Source organism: Microtus pennsylvanicus, chromosome X (genome assembly GCF_037038515.1).
Source record: "Microtus pennsylvanicus isolate mMicPen1 chromosome X, mMicPen1.hap1, whole genome shotgun sequence".
In the NCBI taxonomy this organism is placed as follows: domain Eukaryota; kingdom Metazoa; phylum Chordata; class Mammalia; order Rodentia; family Cricetidae; genus Microtus; species Microtus pennsylvanicus.
Window position 1 is genome coordinate 111,271,355 of NC_134601.1, and position 20,826 is coordinate 111,292,180.

General features: G+C 40.5%; 1 protein-coding gene across 4 annotated transcripts in view; it reads left to right on the plus strand.

Moving 5' to 3' along the window:
- Acot9 (acyl-CoA thioesterase 9) overlaps positions 1-20,200 on the plus strand; it is a 56,846-nt gene extending 36,646 nt beyond the window's left edge. For 2 of the 4 annotated variants that reach the window (XM_075957718.1, XM_075957720.1), the window contains 7 exons: positions 16,452-16,519; positions 17,688-17,799; positions 17,953-18,043; positions 18,182-18,267; positions 18,830-18,917; positions 19,061-19,211; positions 19,786-20,200. In XM_075957718.1, coding sequence (XP_075813833.1) covers positions 16,452-16,519; positions 17,688-17,799; positions 17,953-18,043; positions 18,182-18,267; positions 18,830-18,917; positions 19,061-19,211; positions 19,786-19,874 — 685 coding nt within the window. In that variant the 3' untranslated portion in view covers positions 19,875-20,200. The remainder of the gene's footprint in view (positions 1-16,451; positions 16,520-17,687; positions 17,800-17,952; positions 18,044-18,181; positions 18,268-18,829; positions 18,918-19,060; positions 19,212-19,785) is intronic. The other 2 variants (XM_075957721.1, XM_075957719.1) reach the window with 1 other exon arrangement.
- The last annotated feature ends 626 nt before the right edge of the window (positions 20,201-20,826 follow it).

Consider the following 20,826-nt stretch of genomic DNA (forward strand, 5'->3'; position numbering starts at 1 on the left):
ACCTAAGCTGGTTCAGTTATCTTAGCAAATGTTAATAGTGCTACTATGCATAAGGTATATAGGTATCTCTGGTATGCTAAATTAATTTTTTGAATATATATAGAAGAGAGATAAATGAGCCATATGGCACATCTGTTTCTTTAAAAAAGTTCTCTATGATATCTGTACTAATTTACATTCTTTCCAATACCATCTACATTCCTCTTCCTCCATAAATAACCACTGGGGTGAATTGGTATCTCATTTAACTTGTTGACTCTCTGATAGCTAAAGATATTAAAAATATTTTCATTTATTTATTAGCCATGGTATTTCTTTTGGGGGGAATTAGCCATATCATTTGCACATTTTTAAATTAGTCTATTAAATTTTTTTGAGTAATATATACTCAATATCAACTCTTTCTAAAATGTAAGCTTGTAAAGATTTTCTCTCCATTCTATAGGTCCTCTCTGTACTCTGTTAAATGTGCCTTTGCTCGGTAGAATCTTTTTATTTTGGTGGAATCCCACTTGCTTAATTTCCCTTTTGTTTTCTGTCTTAAAGCTGTTTTCTCAAAAGTCCCTACCCATTTCGATGTCCTGAAGTGTTTCCTCAGTTTCCTTTTCTTTTTTTCTTTCCTTCCTCTCCTCCCAGCCCCTTCCCCACCCCCTCTGTTCCCACCCCCAATCCAGTTCTCCATTTCTGTTTAGGAAAGGGAAAGTATCTCATAAGTATCAGCAAGGCATGGCATATTAAGTTGCAGTAAGAATAAGCACCTCCCCATAAATTAAGGCTGAGGAAAGTGACACAGTATGAAGTGTGAAGTCCCAAAAGCCAGTAAAAGAGTCAGAGACAGCCCTTGTTTCCACAGTTAAAAGTCAAGAGAACCAAGCTGCACAACTGTAACATATGCAGAGGGCCTAGGTCAGGTCTATGTAGGTTCCCTGGTTGTTGGTTCAGTCTCTGTTGAGCCCCTTGAAGCCCAGGTGTCAGTGATGGTGACCCTGCCATGTTAAAAACACCTCTTGCCAGCGTAGGGGTGTGGGGATTTATAAATATAAGTAAAGAATATGAAGATGCATTTGAAAATAATAAAACAGAAACTATAGAATAGTATCAGGAGGGCATACCAGTGAAAACAGAAATTGTCCATGTTCAATTTTCCATACGTTTTTTATACCCCAATACAAAAGGGGAAGAAGGCAACAGACTTCTTTAACATGATACAAAGGACAACTCAAAGAACAGTAAATTGCTTTAACACTTTGAGGCATCAAGCTATTAACATTCTGTTGTTTAAGAAGTGAAACCACTCTAGACCAAGTATCCTGAAGGTAGCCCTTCCCCAGGTAACTCCATTTACAAAAGACAGAGCAAAAGTATGCTTGCATATCCTGACCATCTGTCAGGATGGAAATAGGCTCACATTTTTGGGGCTCCACACCCAGATTAGTTGATTCTGTGAGTTTTCTTGTAGTGTTCTTGACCCCCTTTGGCTTCTACTCTCTTTTCTCCCCTTCTTCTGCAGGATTCCCCAAACTTGGTGTAATATTTGGCTATGGGGTCTCTGCATCTATTTCCATCAGTTGCTGGATGAAGCCTTTTGGATAATGGTTGGGCTAGGCACCAGTCTATGGGTATACCAGAATATCATTAGGCATCATTGCATTGATTTTTTTTTGTAATGGTTTCAGATCTTAGATTTGAGTGTTTAGTTCGTTCTTTTGTTTCGTTGTGGTTTTTTTTTTGAGACAAGGTTTCTTTGCATAGCTTTGGCTGTCTTGGAACTCATTCTGTAGACCAGGCTGCCCTCCAACTCAAGAGATCTGCCTGCCTCTGCCTTCCAAATGTTAGGATTAAAGACATGCACCCCTGCCACGAGGCTAGTTCGCTTTTTTGTAAGTGCTAAGAGATGAGTCTCATTTTTTTCTTCTGTATGCAGAGACCCAGTTTTCCTATCACCATTTGTTGAGAAGAATCACCTTTGTACTACATAATGTACATGTTATTATACTTCTAATCTCTCTATTCTCTTCCACTAATCTATATGTATTTTAACACCAATAGCATCCTGTTTATGCTTTTTAAAATTTCTGTAATATGTATTATTTGTTTATTTTGAAATAGGGTCTAGTATAGCCAAAGCTATCCTTGTACTCTGTGTAGCTGAGAATTGTAGGCAGATTTTTCTTTTGGGGCCGCCAACTCACGAAAACTGAAACAGACTTCAGAAACTTATTATTAATTTTGAAAGCTTGACCTTAGCTTAGGCTTGTCTCTAAATAACTCTTATAACTTAAATTTACCCATATTTTTAATTATGTACTTCCACATGATCAATACATCATCTCTATTAGCCCATCCTGGTTATTCCGTGTCTGGCTCACAACTTCACCTTTCTTCCTCCCAGAGCTCTCTCTGTCCAGAAGTCCCATCTATACCTCCAACCTAGTTATTGGCCATTTAGCCTTTATTGACAGTTGGAACCCTTCATTTTTATTTGATAATCTCTTGCAACATATTTGGTAGCAAATGTTTTGGTGTTGTCTGACATGTTCCTGCTCCCAGACTTTGATTTTTTCCCTCTTTTTCTTTTCACTCTTTCCTTTTTTCTTTCTTTTCCTTTTTTCTTTCTTTCTCTCTTTTCATTTTACGTGAAAAATGCCCCTCTCTCACCTTCTCCCGAACCCCCCCCATCTTCCATCCCACCCCCATTCACTCCTTAGAGGGGGCAGATGGAGAGGGAGAGCAATTAAAGAGATATCTTGATAGAGGGGGCCATTATGGGGTTAGGGAGAAACCTGGTACCCGGGAGATTCCAGGGAACCTACAAGAATGACCCCAGCTAAGTCTCCTAGCAATAGTGGAGAGGGTGCCTGAACTGGCCTTCCCCTGTAATCAGATTAGTGATTATGCTAATTGTCATCATAGAACCTACATCCAGTAACTGATGGAAGCAGATTCAGGGATCCACAGCCAAGCACTGGACTGAGTTCCTGGAATTCAGTTGAAGAGAGGGAGGAGGGATCATGATTGGGAAAAGCACAGGAACAGCTGACCTGAGCTAGTGGGAGCTCCCAGACTCTGGACTGACAACTGGGGTGCCTTTACGAGAGTGAACTAGAACCTCTGAATGTAGATGACAGTTGTGTGGCTTGATGTGTTTGTGTAACCCCTGGCAGTGGGACCAGGATTTATCCCAGGTGGATGAACTGGATTTTTAGAGCCCATTCCCTATGTTGGGATACCTTGCTCAGGCTTGATGCAGAGTGGAGGGGCCTAGTCCTTCCACAACTTGGTATGCCATTTAGCTTTTTATTAAACTAACCACAGTGGTACATTTTCAGATAGTATAAAGGAATATTCCACAACAGAGAAGGATTTTGAACTCTATAGTAAATCTGGGTTTTATAGGCATGTACTACCAATACCAGACTTTGTTTTTGTGGTTTGTATGCAAAGTCTAGCCATTATCTTGTTATTACATCGAAACCCCTATATGGGCTAGGTTGCTCTCAAACTTACAATCTTCCTGTCATAGCCTTTCCAGTGCAAGGATTATATATGTGTGCCATCATATCAGGACTATAGTATATCTTGAATTCAGGTATTGTGATACTCAAACTGACTATTTTCTAGATAGCATTTATATCACCATGCTAGGGACTTACTTCTATGGTAGCATGTTTGATTAGCGTGTGTGAGACCCTGAGTTTGATTCCTAGCACCAAAAATATAAACTCATAAAAATTCAAAACTATATTACCATTGTCACACCTAACAAATACAAGTAATCCTTAATATAATGTAGTATTCCTTCATACTTACTTACTCTTTAATGTCCTTTAAAAGGGGGTTGTTCAAATTAGGATCCAAATTCAGTGTATAGATTATGCTTGATTTTATGTTTCCTAAGTCTGTTTTTAAAATAGCTTTACTGAGTTGTAATTTATATGCCATATGATTCACCCACTGAAGGTGTACAGTTTGAATTTTGATATACTTACAAGTTGTACATTCTTTTAAGTATGTTCTAACCTAGCCTACTTGTGTGTCTCCACTGCCCTCTTATTGTTTTATATCATTTACATGCTGAAAGACTGGGATAGCTATTGCATAAAATACCCTACTTCCTGAATTTGCCTTATTGCTTCTTTTTGACATCCTTATTCTTTGTATGTGGTACTGTGTACCTACTGTGTCCTGTACCTGAAATTTGACCCGGAGCTTTGTGTTAGATTCAGAGGCATGATTGGTGAGAGCACATTATCATTATGCTAGGAAAGGCCCTGTGAGTCAGTAGGTGTTGGTGGTACCATCTGAGCCGTTGCTAAGATTGATCTGTGTAATCTACGAGTGGCATGCTCTCCACAGTGAAGTTGTTTTTCTCTTCTTTATCTTGTGATGAGCTACTTCTTCTTCCATCTTTTCTGTTTACTAATTGATTGATCAATTGATTGATTGAGGACGGAATGTGTGTAGGTTATAAGACAACTTTTGGAACTTGATTTTGTCCTTCTTCCTTGTAGGTCCCAAGGTTTAACTCAAGTTGTTAGACTTGGTAGCAGGCACCTTTATCTACCAGCCATCTTAGCAGCGACTTCCTCCTCCACACTCCTTCATTTTAATGCATGGAGTTGATCATTGCAATAATCATTTTCATTGGAATAAAGCAACCTTTAAATTCTGTGATTTTTCCCTCAATGTATTAAATTATTAATTTATTAATAATTTACTAATATTAATTTATGTAAAGGGATGCTTTCCCTAATCTATTATGGCCATTAGATTTGTAATACATATATATTTAATTTTTTTAATTTGGTTATTTTCTAATAACATATTCCCATTTCTTTTTTCTCTTTGTACTATTTTTTTTATGTATTTTTTTATTGAAAAAAGGAGAATAAAGAAAAGAAAGAAAAAAAAAACAAATTTCCACCTCCTCCCAGCCTCCCATTTCCCTCCCCCTCCTCCCATTCTTCTCCCCCTCCTCCCACCCCTCTCCCCTTCCCCCCACTTTTCTCCCCCTCCCTCTCCAGTCCAAAGAGCAGTCAGGGTTCCCTGCCCTGTGGTAAGTCCTAGGTCCTCCCCCCTCCGTCCATATCTAGGTAGGTGAACATCCAAACTGGCTAGGCTCCCACCAAGCCAGCACATTGCGTTGGATCAAAACCGCGTGCCATTGTCCTTGGCGTCTCATCAGCCCTCCTTGTTCGTCATGTTCAGAGAGTCCAGTTTTATCCCATGCTTTTTTTTGGTAACAGTCCAGCTGGCCTTGGTGAGCTCCCAGTAGATCAGCTCCACTGTCTCAGTGGGTGGGTGCACCCCTCGTGGTCCCGACTTCTTTGCTCATGTTCTCCCTCCTTCTGCTCCTCCTTGGGACCTTGGGAGCTCTATCCAGTGTTCCAGTATGGGTCTCTGTCTCTATCTCCATCCATCGCCAGATGAAAGTTCTAGGATGATATGCATGATATTCGTCAGTATTGCTCTAGGATAGGGTCATTTCAGGTTCCCTATCCTCAGCTGCCCAAGGAACTAACTGGGGGCCTCAGCTTGGGCACCTGGGATCCCCTCTAGGGTCAAGTCTCCTGCCCATCCTAAAGTGGGTCCTTTAACTAAGAAATGGGGTTCCGTGCTCCCCTATCCAACCTTCCTTTATCCCGATCCTCCTGTTTCCCCAAGTCCCCCCTCCTTTCCTTCTACCTTTTCTCTCCCCATCTCCCCTTACCCCCATCCCACCCCACCCCCAACATCCCACTTTTCTCCCCGGCAATTTTGTCTACTTCCCTTATCCAAGAGGATAACTATATGTTTTTCCTTGGGTTCACCTTCTTACTTAGCTTCTTTAGATTCGCCTATTGTAGACTCCGTGGCCCCTATTTATGGCTAGAAACCAATTATGAGTGAGTACATCCCATGTTCATCTTTTTGGGTCTGGGATACCTCACTCAGGATAGTGTTTTCTATTTCCATCCATTTGCATGCAAAATTCGAGAAGTCATTGTTTTTTACCGCAGCGTAGTACTCTAATGTGTATATATTCCATACTTTCTTCATCCATTCTTCCATTGAAGGGCATCTAGGTTGTTTCCAGGTTCTGGCTATTACAAATAATACTGCTATGAACATAGTTGAACAAATGCTTTTGACATATGATAGAGCATCTCTTGGGTAAATTCCCAAGAGTGGTATTGCTGGGTCGAGGGGTAGGTTGATCCCGAATTTCCTGAGAAACCGAAACACTGACTTCCACAGTGGTTGCACAAGATTGCATTCCCACCAGCAATGGATGAGTGTACCTCTTCCTCCACAGCCTCTCCAGCAAAGGCTATCCTTGGTGTTTTTGACTTTAGTCATTCTGACAGGTGTAAGATGATATCTCAAAGTTGTTTTGATTTGCATTTCCCTGATCGCTAAGGAGGTTGAACATGACCTTAAGTGTCTTTTGGCCATTTGAACTTCTTCTGTTGAGAATTCTCTGTTCAGTTCAGTGCCCCATTTTTTAATTGGGTTAATTAGCCTTTTAAAGTCTAGTTTCTTGAGTTCTCTATATATTTTGGAGATCAGACCTTTGTCTGTTGTGGGGTTGGTGAAGATCTCCTCCCAGTCAGTAGGTTGCCTTTGTGTCTTAGTGACAGTGTCCTTTGCTTTACAGAAGCTTCTCAGTTTTAGTAGGTCCCATTTATTCAATGTTGCCCTTAATGTCTGTGCTTCTGGGGTTATACCTAAGAAGCGATCACCTGTGCCCATCTGTTGTAGGGTATTTCCCACTTTCTTTTCTATCAGGTTCAGTGTTATCGGGCTGATATTGAGGTCTTTAATCCATTTGGACTTGAGTTTTGTGCACGGTGATAGATATGGGTCTATGTTCATTCTTCTACAGGTTGACATTCAGTTGTGCCAGCACCATTTGTTGAAGATGCTTTCTTTCTTCCATTGTATACTTTTAGCTCCTTTATCGAAAATGAGGTGTTCATAGGTTTGTGGGATTAAATCCGGGTCTTCTATACGATTCCATTGGTCGACTTCTCTGTTTTTATGCCAGTACCACCCTGTTTTCATTACTGTAGTTCTGTAATAGAGTTTGAAGTCAGGGATGGTAATGCCTCCAGACAATCCTTTATTGTATAGGATTGTTTTGGCTATCCTGGGTTTTTTGTTTTTCCATATAAAGTTGATTATTGTCCTCTCCAGATCTGTGAAGAATTTTGATGGGATCTTGATGGGGATTGCATTGAATCTATAAATTGCCTTTGGTAGAATTGCCATTTTTACTATGTTGATCCTCCCAATCCAAGAGCAAGGGATGTCCATCCATTTTTTGGTATCCTCCTCAATTTCTTTCTTCAATGCCTTAAAGTTCTTATCAAATAGATCTTTCACTTCCTTGGTTAGATTTACCCCAAGATATTTTATGCTGTTTGTGGCTATCGTGAATGGAGAAGCTTCTCTGATTTCCCTCTCTGCTTCCATATCCTTTGTGTATAAGAGGGCGACTGATTTTTTGGAGTTGATCTTGTATCCTGCCACATTACTAAAGCTGTTTATCAGCTGTAAAAGTTCTTTGGTGGAGTTTTGGGGGTCGCTTATGTACACTATCATATCATCTGCGAATAACGAAAGTTTAACTTCTTCCTTTCCAATTCGAATCCCCTTGATCCCATTATGTTGTCTTATTGCTATTGCTAGAACTTCCAGCACTATATTGAAGAGGTATGGTGAAAGTGGACAGCCTTGTCGTGTTCCTGAGTTAAGCGGGATGGCTTTGAGTTTCTCTCCATTTAATTTGATGTTAGCTGTCGGTTTGCTGTATATAGCTTTTATTATATTTAGGTATGACCCTTGTATCCCTAATCTCTCCAAGACTTTTAACATAAATGGATGTTGAATTTTGTCAAATGCTTTTTCAGCATCCAATGAAATGATCATATGGTTTTTTTCTTTCAGTTTGTTTATATGCTGGATTACATTGATAGATTTTCGTATGTTGAACCAGCCCTGCATCTCAGGAATGAAGCCTACTTGATCATAGTGGATAATTTTTCGGATGTGTTCTTGGATTCGGTTTGCCAGAATTTTGTTGAGGATTTTGCGTCGATATTCATGAGTGAGATCGGCCTATAATTCTCTTTCCTGGTTGAGTCTTTGTGTGGTTTTGGTATCAGAGTAACTGTAGCTTCATAAAAGGAATTTGGTAGTGACCCTTCTGTTTCTATATTGTGGAATACATTGAGGAGAATAGGAATTAGGTCTTCTTGGAAGTTCTGGTAGAATTCCGCATTGAACCCATCTGGCCCTGGGCTTTTTTTGGTAGGGAGGTTTTTGATAACAGCTTCTAATTCTTCACGACTTACAGGTGTGTTTAGATTGTTCACCTGGTCCTGGTTTAATTTTGGTAAATGGTATTTATCTAAAAAAGTGTCCATTTCTTTTACATTTTCCAGTTTAGTGGCATACAGGCTTTTGTAGTAAGATCTAATGACTCTCTGAATTTCCTCTGTGTTTGTGGTTATGTCCCCCTTTTCATTCCTGATCTTATTAATTTGCGTGTTCTCTCTCTGCCGTTTGATTAGTTTGGATAGGGGTTTATCAATCTTGTTGATTTTCTCCAGGAACCAGCTTTTTGTTTCATTGATTCTTTGGACTGTTTTCTGTGTTTCTATTTTGTTGATTTCCGCCCTCAGTTTGATTATTTCCAATCTTCTACTCCTCCTAGGTGAGTCTGCTTCTTTTTTTTCTAGAGCTTTCAGGTGGGCTGTTAAGTCTTCAATATGTGCTTTCTCTGTTTTCTTTAAGTGGGCACTTAGTGCGATGAACTTTCCTCTTAGCACTGCTTTCATAGTGTCCCATAAGTTTGAGTATGTTGTTTCTTTATTTTCATTGAATTCAAGGAAGACTTTAATTTCTTTCTTTATTTCTTCCTTAATCCAGGTATGGTTCAGTAGTTGACTGTTCAGTTTCCATGAGTTTGTAGGCTTTCTGGGGGTAGCATTGTTGTTGAATTCTAACTTTAATCCATGGTGATCTGATAAGACGCAGGTGGTTACTAATATTTTTTTGTAACTGTGTAAGTTAGCTTTGCTACCGAGTATGTGGTCAATTTTCGAGAAGGTTCCATGAGCTGCAGAGAAGAAGGTATATTCTTTCCTGTTCGGGTGGAATAATCTATAGATGTCTGTTAAGTCCATTTGCTTCATTACCTCCATTAATTCTCTAATTTCTCTGTTAGGTTTCTGTTTGATTGACCTGTCCATTGGTGAGAGAGGAGTGTTGAAGTCTCCTACTATTAGTGTGTGTGGTTTGATGGCTGCCTTGAGTTTTAGTAATGTTTCTTTTACATACGTGGGTGCTTTTATATTAGGGGCGTAGATATTCAGAATTGAGACTTCATCCTGATGAATTGTTCCTGTTATGAGTATAAAATGTCCCTCTCCATCTCTTCTGATTGATTTAAGTTTGAAGTCCACTTTGTTAGAAATTAGTATGGCCACACCTGCTTGTTTCTTAGGTCCATTTGCTTGATAGGCCTTTTCCCAGCCCTTTACTCTGAGTAGGTGCCTGTCTTTGTGGTTGAGGTGTGTTTCTTGTAGACAGCAGAATGTTGGATCCTGTTTTCGAATCCAATCCCTTAGTCTGTGCCTTTTTATAGGTGAGTTGAGCCCATTGACATTAAGTGATATTAATGACCAGTGGTTGTTAACTCCGGTCACTTTTTTAGTAGTAGGGTTTGTGTGTTTCCCTTCTTTGAGATGCGCTGGTGAAAGGTCTCTAGATGACTGAGTTATTGTGGGCATTGTTGGACTCCTTGGTTAGTGATTTTCCTTCTATAATTTTCTGTAAGGCTGGATTTGTGGCTACGTATTGTTTAAATTTGTTTTTATCCTGGAAAATTTTGTTTTCTCCATTTATAGTGAACGAAAGCTTGGCTGGATATAGTAGTCTGGGCTTGCATCCATGATCTCTTAGTTTTTGCAGTACATCTATCCAGGACCTTCTGGCTTTCATGGTTTCCATAGAGAAGTCAGGTGTAAGTCTGATAGGTTTACCTTTATAAGTAACTTGGCCTTTTTCCTTTGCGGCTCTTAATATTCTTTCTTTATTCTGTATATTTTGTGTTTTGATTATTATATGGCGAGGGGATGTTTTCTTTTGATCCAGCCTATTTGGTGTTCTGTATGCTTCTTGAACCTTCATAGGTACCTCTTTCTTCAGGTTGGGAAAGTTTTCTTCTATAATTTTATTAAGTATATTTTCTGTACCGTTGAGCTGCACTTCTTCTCCTTCTTCTACTCCAATTATTCTTAGGTTTGGTCTTTTTATTGTGTCCCAAATTTCCTGAATGTTTTGTGATGAGAGTTTGTTGGTTTTGCTGTTTTCTTTGATCAGTGTGTTTATTTTCTCTATGGTATCTTCAGTGTCTGATATTCTCTCTTCTATCTCTTGTAATCTGTTGTTAGTACCTGTCTCTGTCATTCCTGTTCGTTTACCCAGATTTTCCATCTCCATTCTTCCCTCGGTTTGTGCTTTCTTCATTGCTTCCATTTCATTCTTCATGTCTTGAACCGCTTCCCTAACCTGTTTGATTGCTTTTTTTTGTTTCTCTTGGTTTTCTTGCGTGTCTTTGAGCGATTTATTCATTTCCTCTACCTTTTTGTTTGTAATCTCTAATTGTTTATGGCAGTTTTTCACCTCCTGTTTAAGGTCCTCTATAATTTTCATATAGTTAACTTTTGAGTCGATTTCTTCTATTTCTTCAGGAGTAGGGTGTACAATTCTTTTTATTTCGGGATCCCTGGTTTCTGGTGGTGTCATGATGCCTTTCAGGTTGTTGCAGGAATTCTTGTATTGGCGCCTTCCCATCTCTTCCTTCAAATGGAGCCAGGAGAGGCCTGGTCTCTTGGTCCAGTCTTTGCTGTGATTGACTCTCTGGGTATATCTCTTCAGTGTAGAAGTAGGAACCGTTCCCGACCCGATGGGATTACTCAGCAACTAAACAGGGCCGCCAGTAGCACAATGATCCAGGGCCAACAGGATGAATGGAGCAAGGGTGGCGGGTAGTAACCAGGAGTTCGCAGGAAGCCTGGCACCAGAGCTGAAGGTGCCCGGCTCCCTTACAGGGGACCCTGAGGCCTGCCCAGTAGGCAGGCACTCACCGCTCTGGGTGGGTCGCCTTAGTTTAGGAGCTTAAAACTGTACTTGAGCACTGGTCCTAGCATACAGCAGGGCAGGGTTGGGGAGGGGTGTTGGGGGGGCTGGGTCGTGCGAAAGAAAGACAGCCCTGCAGAAGGAGCTGGGGGAGGGGGTTTGTGCTCTCTTCCGGGACAGTCTGCCCCTGGATAGCACACACTCACCCGTCCTGATGGGATTCCTCAGCAACTAAACAGGGCCGCCAGTAGCCCAATGATCCAGGGCCAACAGGATGAATGGAGCAAGGGGGGGATGGTATCCAGGAGCGCGCAGGAAGCCTGGCTCCAGAGCTGAAGGTGCCCGGCTCCCTTACAGGGGACCCTGAGGTCTGCCCGGTAGGCAGGCACTCACCGCTCTGGGTGGGTCGCCTTAGTTTAGGAGCTTAAAACTGTACTTGAGCACTGGTCCTAGCATACAGCAGGGCAGGGTTGGGGAGGGGTGCTGGGGGGGCTGGATCGTGGGAAAGATAGACAGCCCTGCAGAAGGAGCTGGGGGAGGGGGTTTGTGCTCTCTTCCGGGACAGTCTGCCCCTGGATAGCACACACTCACCCGTCCTGATGAGATTCCTCAGCAACTAAGCAGGGCCGCCAGTAGCCCAATGATCCAGGGCCAACAGGATGAATGGAGCAAGGGGGGGATGGTATCCAGGAGCGCGCAGGAAGCCTGGCTCCAGAGCTGAAGGTGCCCGGCTCCCTTACAGGGGACCCTGAGGTCTGCCCGGTAGGCAGGCACTCACCGCTCTGGGTGGGTCGCCTTAGTTTAGGAGCTTAAAACTGTACTTGAGCACTGGTCCTAGCATACAGCAGGGCAGGGTTGGGGAGGGGTGCTGGGGGGGCTGGATCCTGGGAAAGAAAGACAGCCCTGCAGAAGGAGCTGGGCCTTTTTTCTCTTTAAAGAAGGTATCTGACTTCCGTGGATTTGATATATTAAGTATATTTCAGTCAACTATAGTCCTTACTCTTCTTGATGTTCAGGTTGTATCATCTTCTGCCAGGGGGAGATTGGACACCTTTGTCCTTTCAGCCTATCCCCATTAGTCTTTTGTTTTGTTTTCAATTTCTGATCATCTGTATCTACAGCAATAGTATTTCACTGTAATGTTTTCCTATTTAATCATGGAAGTGGATTTAAGGAAATAATAAAAAGAAAAAAATTTACTAATGATAATTCAGCCACCAAGATTTCAACAGGAGTTTTAGTTCCAGTTCCCATTTCTATCTTATTTATTCTTTGCACACGCACACAATGTAGTTTTGATCATATTTACTTCTTTCCTCTCTTATGCTCATTCTTTACCCTTCTCCCCACACCTGCTGAACCCCTTCTTCCCAACAAGGCCCCCTCCTGCTTTCTTGTCTTTTTCTTTGATACACTGAGTTTAGTTAGGTTTGCTTACATGAGAATGAGGGGATGTTATTTATTGGAGCATGGGTAACTTATCAGTAGCTACTCCTCTGAAGAAAATGAGGGTTTCCCCCATCCTCCTGGGAAGGATGGGACTGCATGATGAAATGTTGATGTTCTCCAGTTAGCACAGGTAGCCACAGCTGCTGTGAGTTCACGATATGAACTGTCTTGTTATGTCCAGAAGATAGTATTTCACAGCATTCTTCCCAATCTTCCTGCTCTTATATGCGTATCCTCATAGTTCCCAGAGCCTGGAATTACTGATAGAGAAACCTCATTTAGCGATGACTCCACAGTCATTAATTCTCTACACTATGAATGGTTATGAGTCTCTGCATTAACCTTTGATCTCTACACAAAGAAGCTTCTCTCTGAAAGGCTAAGACGGACACTTATCTGCACCATTAGTCCTTTATACCTTCCTGCCCTCTAGTTTGATGAGACAGTTTAGGCCCACATTTTCCCCTTTTATTTTATAGTAATAATAATGAATAAAATGAATTTTATTTCCTTTCCCTTTCATTTTATTTCATACGTTTTATCCCAACTGCAGTTTCCCCTCCCTTCACTCTTCCTAGACCCTTCTCCCACCTACCCTCTCCCCCTAGACCTCTCCCTCCTGGTTTCCTTCAAAAAAAGAACAGGCCTCACAGGGATATGCACCAAACATGGCCTAGCAAGATACAAGAAAACGAGGCACAAACCCTCAAATCATCTAGACTTGGCAAAAGGGTCCCAGGTGCAAGCAAGAGTCAGAGATGCCCCACCCCCAAAAAAACTCCAGTTGTTAGGAGTCATACAAAAACACCAAGCTACACAACCGTAACATAGAGGAAAAGAACCTAGCTCAGGTTCTGTGTTTGTCACTTCAGTCTCTGTGAGTTGCTATGAGCCCTTAGTTGATTCTGTGGCCTGTGGTCTCACAGTGTCTTGACCCTCTGGCTCCTCCAATCCTTCCTTGATCTCTTCTGCAGGATTCTCTGAGCTCTGCCTAATGTTTTGCAGTAGGTCTCTGCATCTGCTCCCATCAGTTGCTGGATACTGCTGCTCTGATGGCAGCTGGGTTAGGTACCAATCTATGAGTATTACAGAATATCATTAGGAATCATTTCATTGACTTTCTTTAGCCAGTTGTGCTTTGTTCTATCCTAGGTCTCCAGATATGTAACTTCTGGTTCCTGGCCATCCAGGCAGTGTCAGGCATAGGCTCCCTCTTGTGGAGTGGGCCTCAAGTTGCAGGCAGTCGTTGGTGGGCCACTCCCACAAGTTCTGCACCATCATTACCCCAGCACATCTTGCAGGCAGAACAGATTGTAGGTCAGTTTTGTGACTGGGTTGATATTCCAGTCTCCCTGCTAGAAGCGTTGTCTGGTTACAGAAGATCAACGGTTTGGGGTCTGTACCCCCATTACTAGGGGACTTCAGTAGGGTCAGTCTCAGATTCCAGGGAGTTTTCACTGCACTAGGTTTTTACATAGACCCCCCCCATATCCTGTAATTCTAGTCATCTCTGCTAGTACTCTCTCTCTCATCTTAATACCCTTTCTTCTGAAACCCTGGAGTCAGCTATTTATCTATGCAATTCTGAGACTCCTTTTAGTGGGTACTGGAGCTATACTGGTATTATTTTTTCCCTTGTTTCTGTGCCTCAGTGTATAGAGCTAGGATATGTACTTTTCCTGTTGGTATGCCAAAATACCCTGACCAAAAATTAAAATTCTAGGGGAGAAAAGATTTCTTGCAGCTCTCAGGTCAAGAGTACAGTCTGTCATAGGGAAATCAAGGGAACAGAAGCTTAAAGCAGTGGGTTATATTGCATCCACGATCAGGAAGCAGGTAACAGTGAAAGAATGCTAGTGTTCAGTTCACTTTTGCTGTTTGCTATGGTCTGGGAGCCCAGCCAGTAAACAATGTCACCCATAGTAGGCAGGTCTTCACACCTCAATTAGTGTTGTCAAGATAATCATCCATAGACATGCTTAGAAGGTCATGTAATTTAGATAATTCCTCACATGTCCATGCAGGGACCTAACATCTATGTAAAACCAGATTCTGTCAAATTGACAGTGCTAACTGTCACAGTATGTATTCACTCTACATAATGATGGATCTCATAAAGACATTTTGTGCAAGTATATTATAGACTTGAATCACATTGACCCCAACCATCTTTTTTCTTCTCTTTCCTTCCTCTACATTTCTAAAATAGTCTCATTTCTAATATAGATAGATAAAGATATTTTTTTTTTTTGGATTTTCGAGACAGGGTTTCTCCGTAGCTTTTTGGTTCCTGTCCTGGAACTAGCTCTTGTAGATCAGTCTAGCCTCGAACTCACAGAGATCCGCCTGCCTCTGCCTCCCGAGTGCTGGGATTAAAGGCGTGCGCCACCACCACCCGGCGATAAAGATAATTTTATGTTTTCATTTGAAATCTAGGATTCACAAATGATACACATGTTGAATTCTTTTGCTGCAGTGAAGAACTCTTGTATCCTTAATTTTTAATTATGAGAAATTAAGTTCTTTATTTCAAAGAATTTTTATTTTATTTTATCATTTTATTGATTCATTATAGTTATTTGTTTTATTTTTATTTTTGAAGAGTTTTAAGAGATGCATTGAATTCTCCTATACCTTTTACCTAAATTCCCTGGTCAACATGGTACCTAATTCATCTTCTTCTCTTACCCTCTGAAATTACACACAGGGATAATTTTTCCCTGAATCATTTAAATGTATGTTTTTGGTGACTTCAATTCTATGTAGTTTAGTGTATGTCTCTTAAGAACAACGTAATTCTCATACATGACTTCAATGCCTTTATATCATGTTTTCAATTTATTTAATAGTGAAGCAGTTATATTATCTCATACATGATCCATATTTGGATTTCACCAGATGTCCCTAAAATTTCCTTGTGAAGTCCTAGCCCAGATTCAGGATCCACTAAAGCAGTGGTGCTCAACCTTCCTAATGCTATGACCCTTTAATACAGTTCTTCATGTTGTGCTGACCTCTAGCCATAACATTGTTTTCATTGCTACTTCATAACTGTAATTTTGCTATTGTTTTGAATCATAACGTTAATATCTCATATGCAGGATATCTGATGTGACACCCTGTGGGGTTGAAATCCACAGGTTGAGAACTGCTGCAGTAAAGGACCCTGCATTTCATTTGGTTATCGTGTTTGTTTAACAGAAGTACCCCTCCTGCCTTCTGCCTTTGAAGATACTGAGATTTTTGTAGAGTTCAAGTCAGTTGTCCTGCAGAATGTTCTAAACCCATATTTGTGTTCTAATGAGTAGAATCAGGTTTAACTTTGTGCCAAATACTTATATCCTGTTTTCTTTGTGCCTTTTCCTTTTGCAAGACAGGCCTTATGGAGGTCAGGCTGACCTCAAACTCATTTTTATGATGACCCTGGACCCCTATCCCTCCTTCCTCTCTCATATGCTAGGATTACAGGCATGTGCTACCATGCCCAACATCTGTATCTGTATACTGTGAACTTTCTAGTGCATAGTTATGCCTGTAAGGAGAGGGCTTGCTCAGTTGTTCCACTGTCCATGTATGAGACTGTCAATAAGCATTACCTAAAAAAGAAGACCTTTTCATGTTGGCAGTGCTGGCCATCAGGGCCTTACATATGCCAGGCCAGCACCCCATCATTGAGATATAACCCTGATGAAGACTTTCAAACTGGCAGGCACTTGTTCATCTTAATTCTTTATTAGATAATAGCATAAATAGTGTACACTTTTTTTTGTAGTAGGTGGGCCTAAAACTTGACATCCTCCTGTCTCAGCATCCCTAATTTTAGGATTACACCCATCAAGGCCACGTCTTAATCTAAGTTTTTCTCTTTTGTTTAGGCCGGCATTTGTAAATCCACTCATCCCTGAAACTGCAGAAGAAGAAGAACTCTTTAGACAAGGAGAATGTATGTTAATTTACTTATAGTAAAATAAAAATTTTAAGCATATTAGTTTTACTTTAGAAAGGATTATTGAAGATTATATGACTCTTATAATAGTCAGATGTGTTACTCACATTAGAAAGTTTTTGATAATAAAAAATACTATATTTTGTCCCAAGGAGCTAATGCTTTGAACAGTTTTATTGATGAGACAGTATTAAATGAAGCAATTTCTCTTTTCATTTTCTTATTGCTTGAGAATTACATACATGCATATAGTATGTTTTTATCAAATCCCACCCCCTTTCCTTCCTTCCCTACACACTGCCCACTTTTCCCTCCTAATTTCATAAACTCTTTTTAAAACTGAATTCACTTAATGTTGCTAGTATGTGCATGGGTGCAGGACCATTTACTGGAACATGGGTAGTGTGTCTTAGTGGTTTAAATGCAAGACAGGTCAGGGCTCTAGACCAGTATGATAACCAGTGTTTTCATGCTAAACTGATATAATTTCCAAGAAAGATGGGCTCAGCAGTTAAGAGCACTGGCTGCTTTTCCAGAGGACTCGGGTTCAATTCCTACCTGTCTGTAACTCCAGTTCTGGGGGACTTGACACCCTCATACAGACATATGTGCAAAATCAATGCACATAAAATAAAAATAAGTTAAATCACTATTTTAAAAAGTCTTCCGCTGGGCAATTGTGGTGCATGCCTTTAATCCCAGCACTAAGGAGGCAGAGGCAAGCAGATCTCTGTGAGTTCGAGGTCAGCCTGGTCTATAGAGAGTTCCAGGACAATCAGGGTGGTTACACAGACCCTATCTCTAAAAACAAAACAAAAGACCAAAAGAGTCTTAAAAATAAAAGAAAATACTTACTAGAAAAACAAGGTTTCTTTTGTGGTTTGGGTTTGAAACCCAGTTCTTTGTACTTTAAGAGAAGTGCTGTAGTTCTGAACTGTGTCATGTCCCTGGTCCCATCTCTGGAAATTTTATGCACTCTCTGCAACATTCTAGTGGATGAATAAATGTATGTGTGTGTGTGTACATATATACATATGCATGTGTCTATGTATGTGTATATTCTGGTGGGATTTTGAACCTTAGACATAAGTTGTATGCTGCAAGACAGCCTAGATGCTGTGAGAGGACCCTCCTGATCACACCTCTTTGTTCTTGCATACTCCAGTGAACAAGGGACGAAGGATTGCCTTTAGCTCCGCTTCATTACTGAAAATGGCTCCCAGTCCTGAGGAGAGGAATACCATACATGAGATGTTTCTTAACACACTGGATCCAAAGTAAGTTAAGATGGTGAGACTACAAGTTGAGAAAGTATTTGAGTCCAAGGTCTTCTCCAGAGCCACACTTGAGTGGAGAGTGTTTCTAACCAGTTTCTTCTCAAGAGTGAAAGCATGACAATAACCAGCTTTAATTCATCTCCACTTGCACAGGACTATAAGTTTTCAGAGTCGAATTTTGCCGCCAAAGGCAGTGTGGATGGAGGATACAAAACTCAAGAGCTTGGATATTTGTCACCCTCAGGTACTAGAACTTTGTGAGCAATCTTCTGAATGTGCTGGATTGCATTCATGATAATTGTCTAAAATCTGACACACCTTTAAACAGCCCACAAAAGGGTAGCCACAAACTTTTATTTGTTAATATTCATTTTTTTTAAAGGAGCGGAACATTTTCAATCGGATCTTTGGTGGTTTTCTTATGAGGAAAGCATATGAACTTGCGTGGGCTACTGCTTGTAGCTTTGGGTGAGTTTGACTTAAGTTAACTTCTGAGAAACAACTTATTTTATTCCACTGAATGGAAATATTTTAAACCACTCTGAACTACACTATAGGATTATGCTTTTTATAAGATCTCTGTGTGCTGCGTTCACATGTTTGTGTGTTTGTGTGTGTGTGTGTGTGTGTGTGTGTGTGTGTGTATCTTCAGGTTTTAAATGGGGAAATTATGTAAGATGACACTGAGACCATATAGATCTCAAATCAGTTTGCTTTTCGTTTTTCATATTGCTGTATTTTTTTCAGTTGGTCTTTAATTAATGAGCTAACATTCTAAAATCAAAGTAAAAGGCCTCAGATAATTTTTTAATTAAAAACTTTTATTATATATTCCTAGGTAATGTCATACACAAATTGAGCCCCAGACTTTTACTGTAGTGAATATCGCCCTCATAGTAGCTGCATTTGATAATATTCTTTTTCTTTGCATTTTTTTTGACTATTGTTATTTTGCATCAGGAAATTGTTAAGGGAAATACTTTAGACCTGAATTTTGCAGTTCACTCCAATCTTGGTCTTTCTCCAATAGTGGTTCCCGGCCATTTGTGGTAACCGTAGATGATATCATGTTTCAGAAACCCGTTGAAGTTGGCTCACTGCTCTTTCTTTCTTCACAGGTAGGTGTGTCATGAAATGTGAAAAGTATTTTTTGTCATTTAGGTTTAGAAAAGAAGTTTTTATTTTCTGTGTTTCTTTTACGACTGGGTTCTTCCCTTGTTCCTAAAACAACTGATTACGTCTTATTTCTATAATCCGTTAGGTATGCTTTACTCAGGACAATTACATTCAAGTCAGAGTACATAGTGAAGTGGCCTCTCTTGAGAGTAATGAACATATGACCACCAATGTATTTCATTTTACATTCATGTCAGAAAAAGAAGTACCCTTGGTTTTCCCCAAAACATATGGAGGTAAGTTATGATGACTGCTTCTTCCTAATGAAAGAAAGAAATGCTTAAGAAAGAAATTCTCTTTTTTTTTCCATGGCAAGGGATTGAACCCAGGGGTTTTCATACATTGAGCTATATTTCCATCTTTTAAATTATCCCCGAATCCAAGGATTCACATGAGCTAAACATGTATTCTGACACTGAGTTAGAGTTCCATTACTCTTCTTTTAAATTATCCTTACCACTGTCCCCAAGCCTGTTAGCCCAGGAGCATGTCTTTGGGAGATGTGGGTTTTTATGTTCTGTAGCCCTGAAAGCCAGAGATGCCTTTTGGGCCCCAGAAATGGCCATTGTTATTTTGCTTAGCTGTTGTACACAGGCCTGGTGGGAACTGCAAACAGCCATTAATAATGAAAGAAGACTAGTGCAGCCAACAAAAAGGATGAAGTCAGCATCTGTTCTCTCAGGATAGTGTGCATCCCTGTTGCTGGCTTTGCACATGCAATGCTGTCCTAGTATTCCAAACTAGTCATTCATCTGTATGATTGTCCAAGGTGCTACACATTTCTCCAGCGGTTTCTTTCTTGTATTTCAGAGTCCATGTTGTATTTAGATGGACATCGTCATTTCAAGTCCATGAGTGTCCCAGTGACCTTGAAAAAGGACTACCCTGTGGAGCCCTAGGAAAATCTCACTTGCTGCAAACCAGCAGTTCCTGCACAGTGGCATAGTGCCTAATAAAGCCATGCTGTAAAGTATTGATGTTTGTATGGCTTTTCATCCTCCATGAAGGGGACTATATTCAGCTTTTAGAACCATCAAAAAAGCAGAATGAGTGGCTGGATGGGGCTGAGGAAGTGAAAGAATGATTAAACAATAAATTCTTTTACAGTGCTGTGAATTGTGAGCCTACCATGTTGCTTATGACCCCTATGTGCTAAACATTTCAGCCGACTGTGTTTTTATACAGTTGGGCATGTTCTTTTGAGTAAAATTCTTTTTAAGCCTGACTGGTTTCCGTATGTTGTCTAAAATTCCACAAATGCTATATGTTTGTTTATTGTTTCTTAATCGTTTTTTTATTTCTTTGACTATTTTCTTTATTTTTTAAAAAACTATCTTTTCTCATTTTACATATGAATCCCAGTTCCTATTCTATCCCCTCCTCCCATTCCCTTCAAACCCCCCCCCCCCCCCGCCACCCAATCCACACCTCAGGGACAGTAAGGTTTCCCATGGGGAGTCAACAAAGTCTAGCACATTGTTTTTCTTTTTTTCAAGATGGTTTCTCTAGCCCTGGTTGTCCTGGAACGCACTCTGTAGACCAGGCTAGTCTCAGTCTCACAGAGACCCACCTGTCTCTGCCTCCTGAGTGCTGGGATTAAAGGTGTGTGCTACCACTGATGGCTTATATGATTGTTCATTGCTTATCTCCCCAAGGTTTTATTGTTGATAGAGGGCAGATGGAAAGCAGATAAAGGAATTCATGAAAGTCTACGGTATTTGTAAAGATTTATGGGAAGGTTTAAATTTGAAAATATAAAGAAGTATTCAGGGGTGAGGTAGATGTGGAAACAAAACCATTTGTTCATTCTTAAATTTACTAGATACACCATGTTATGGGTTGGGAAGGATA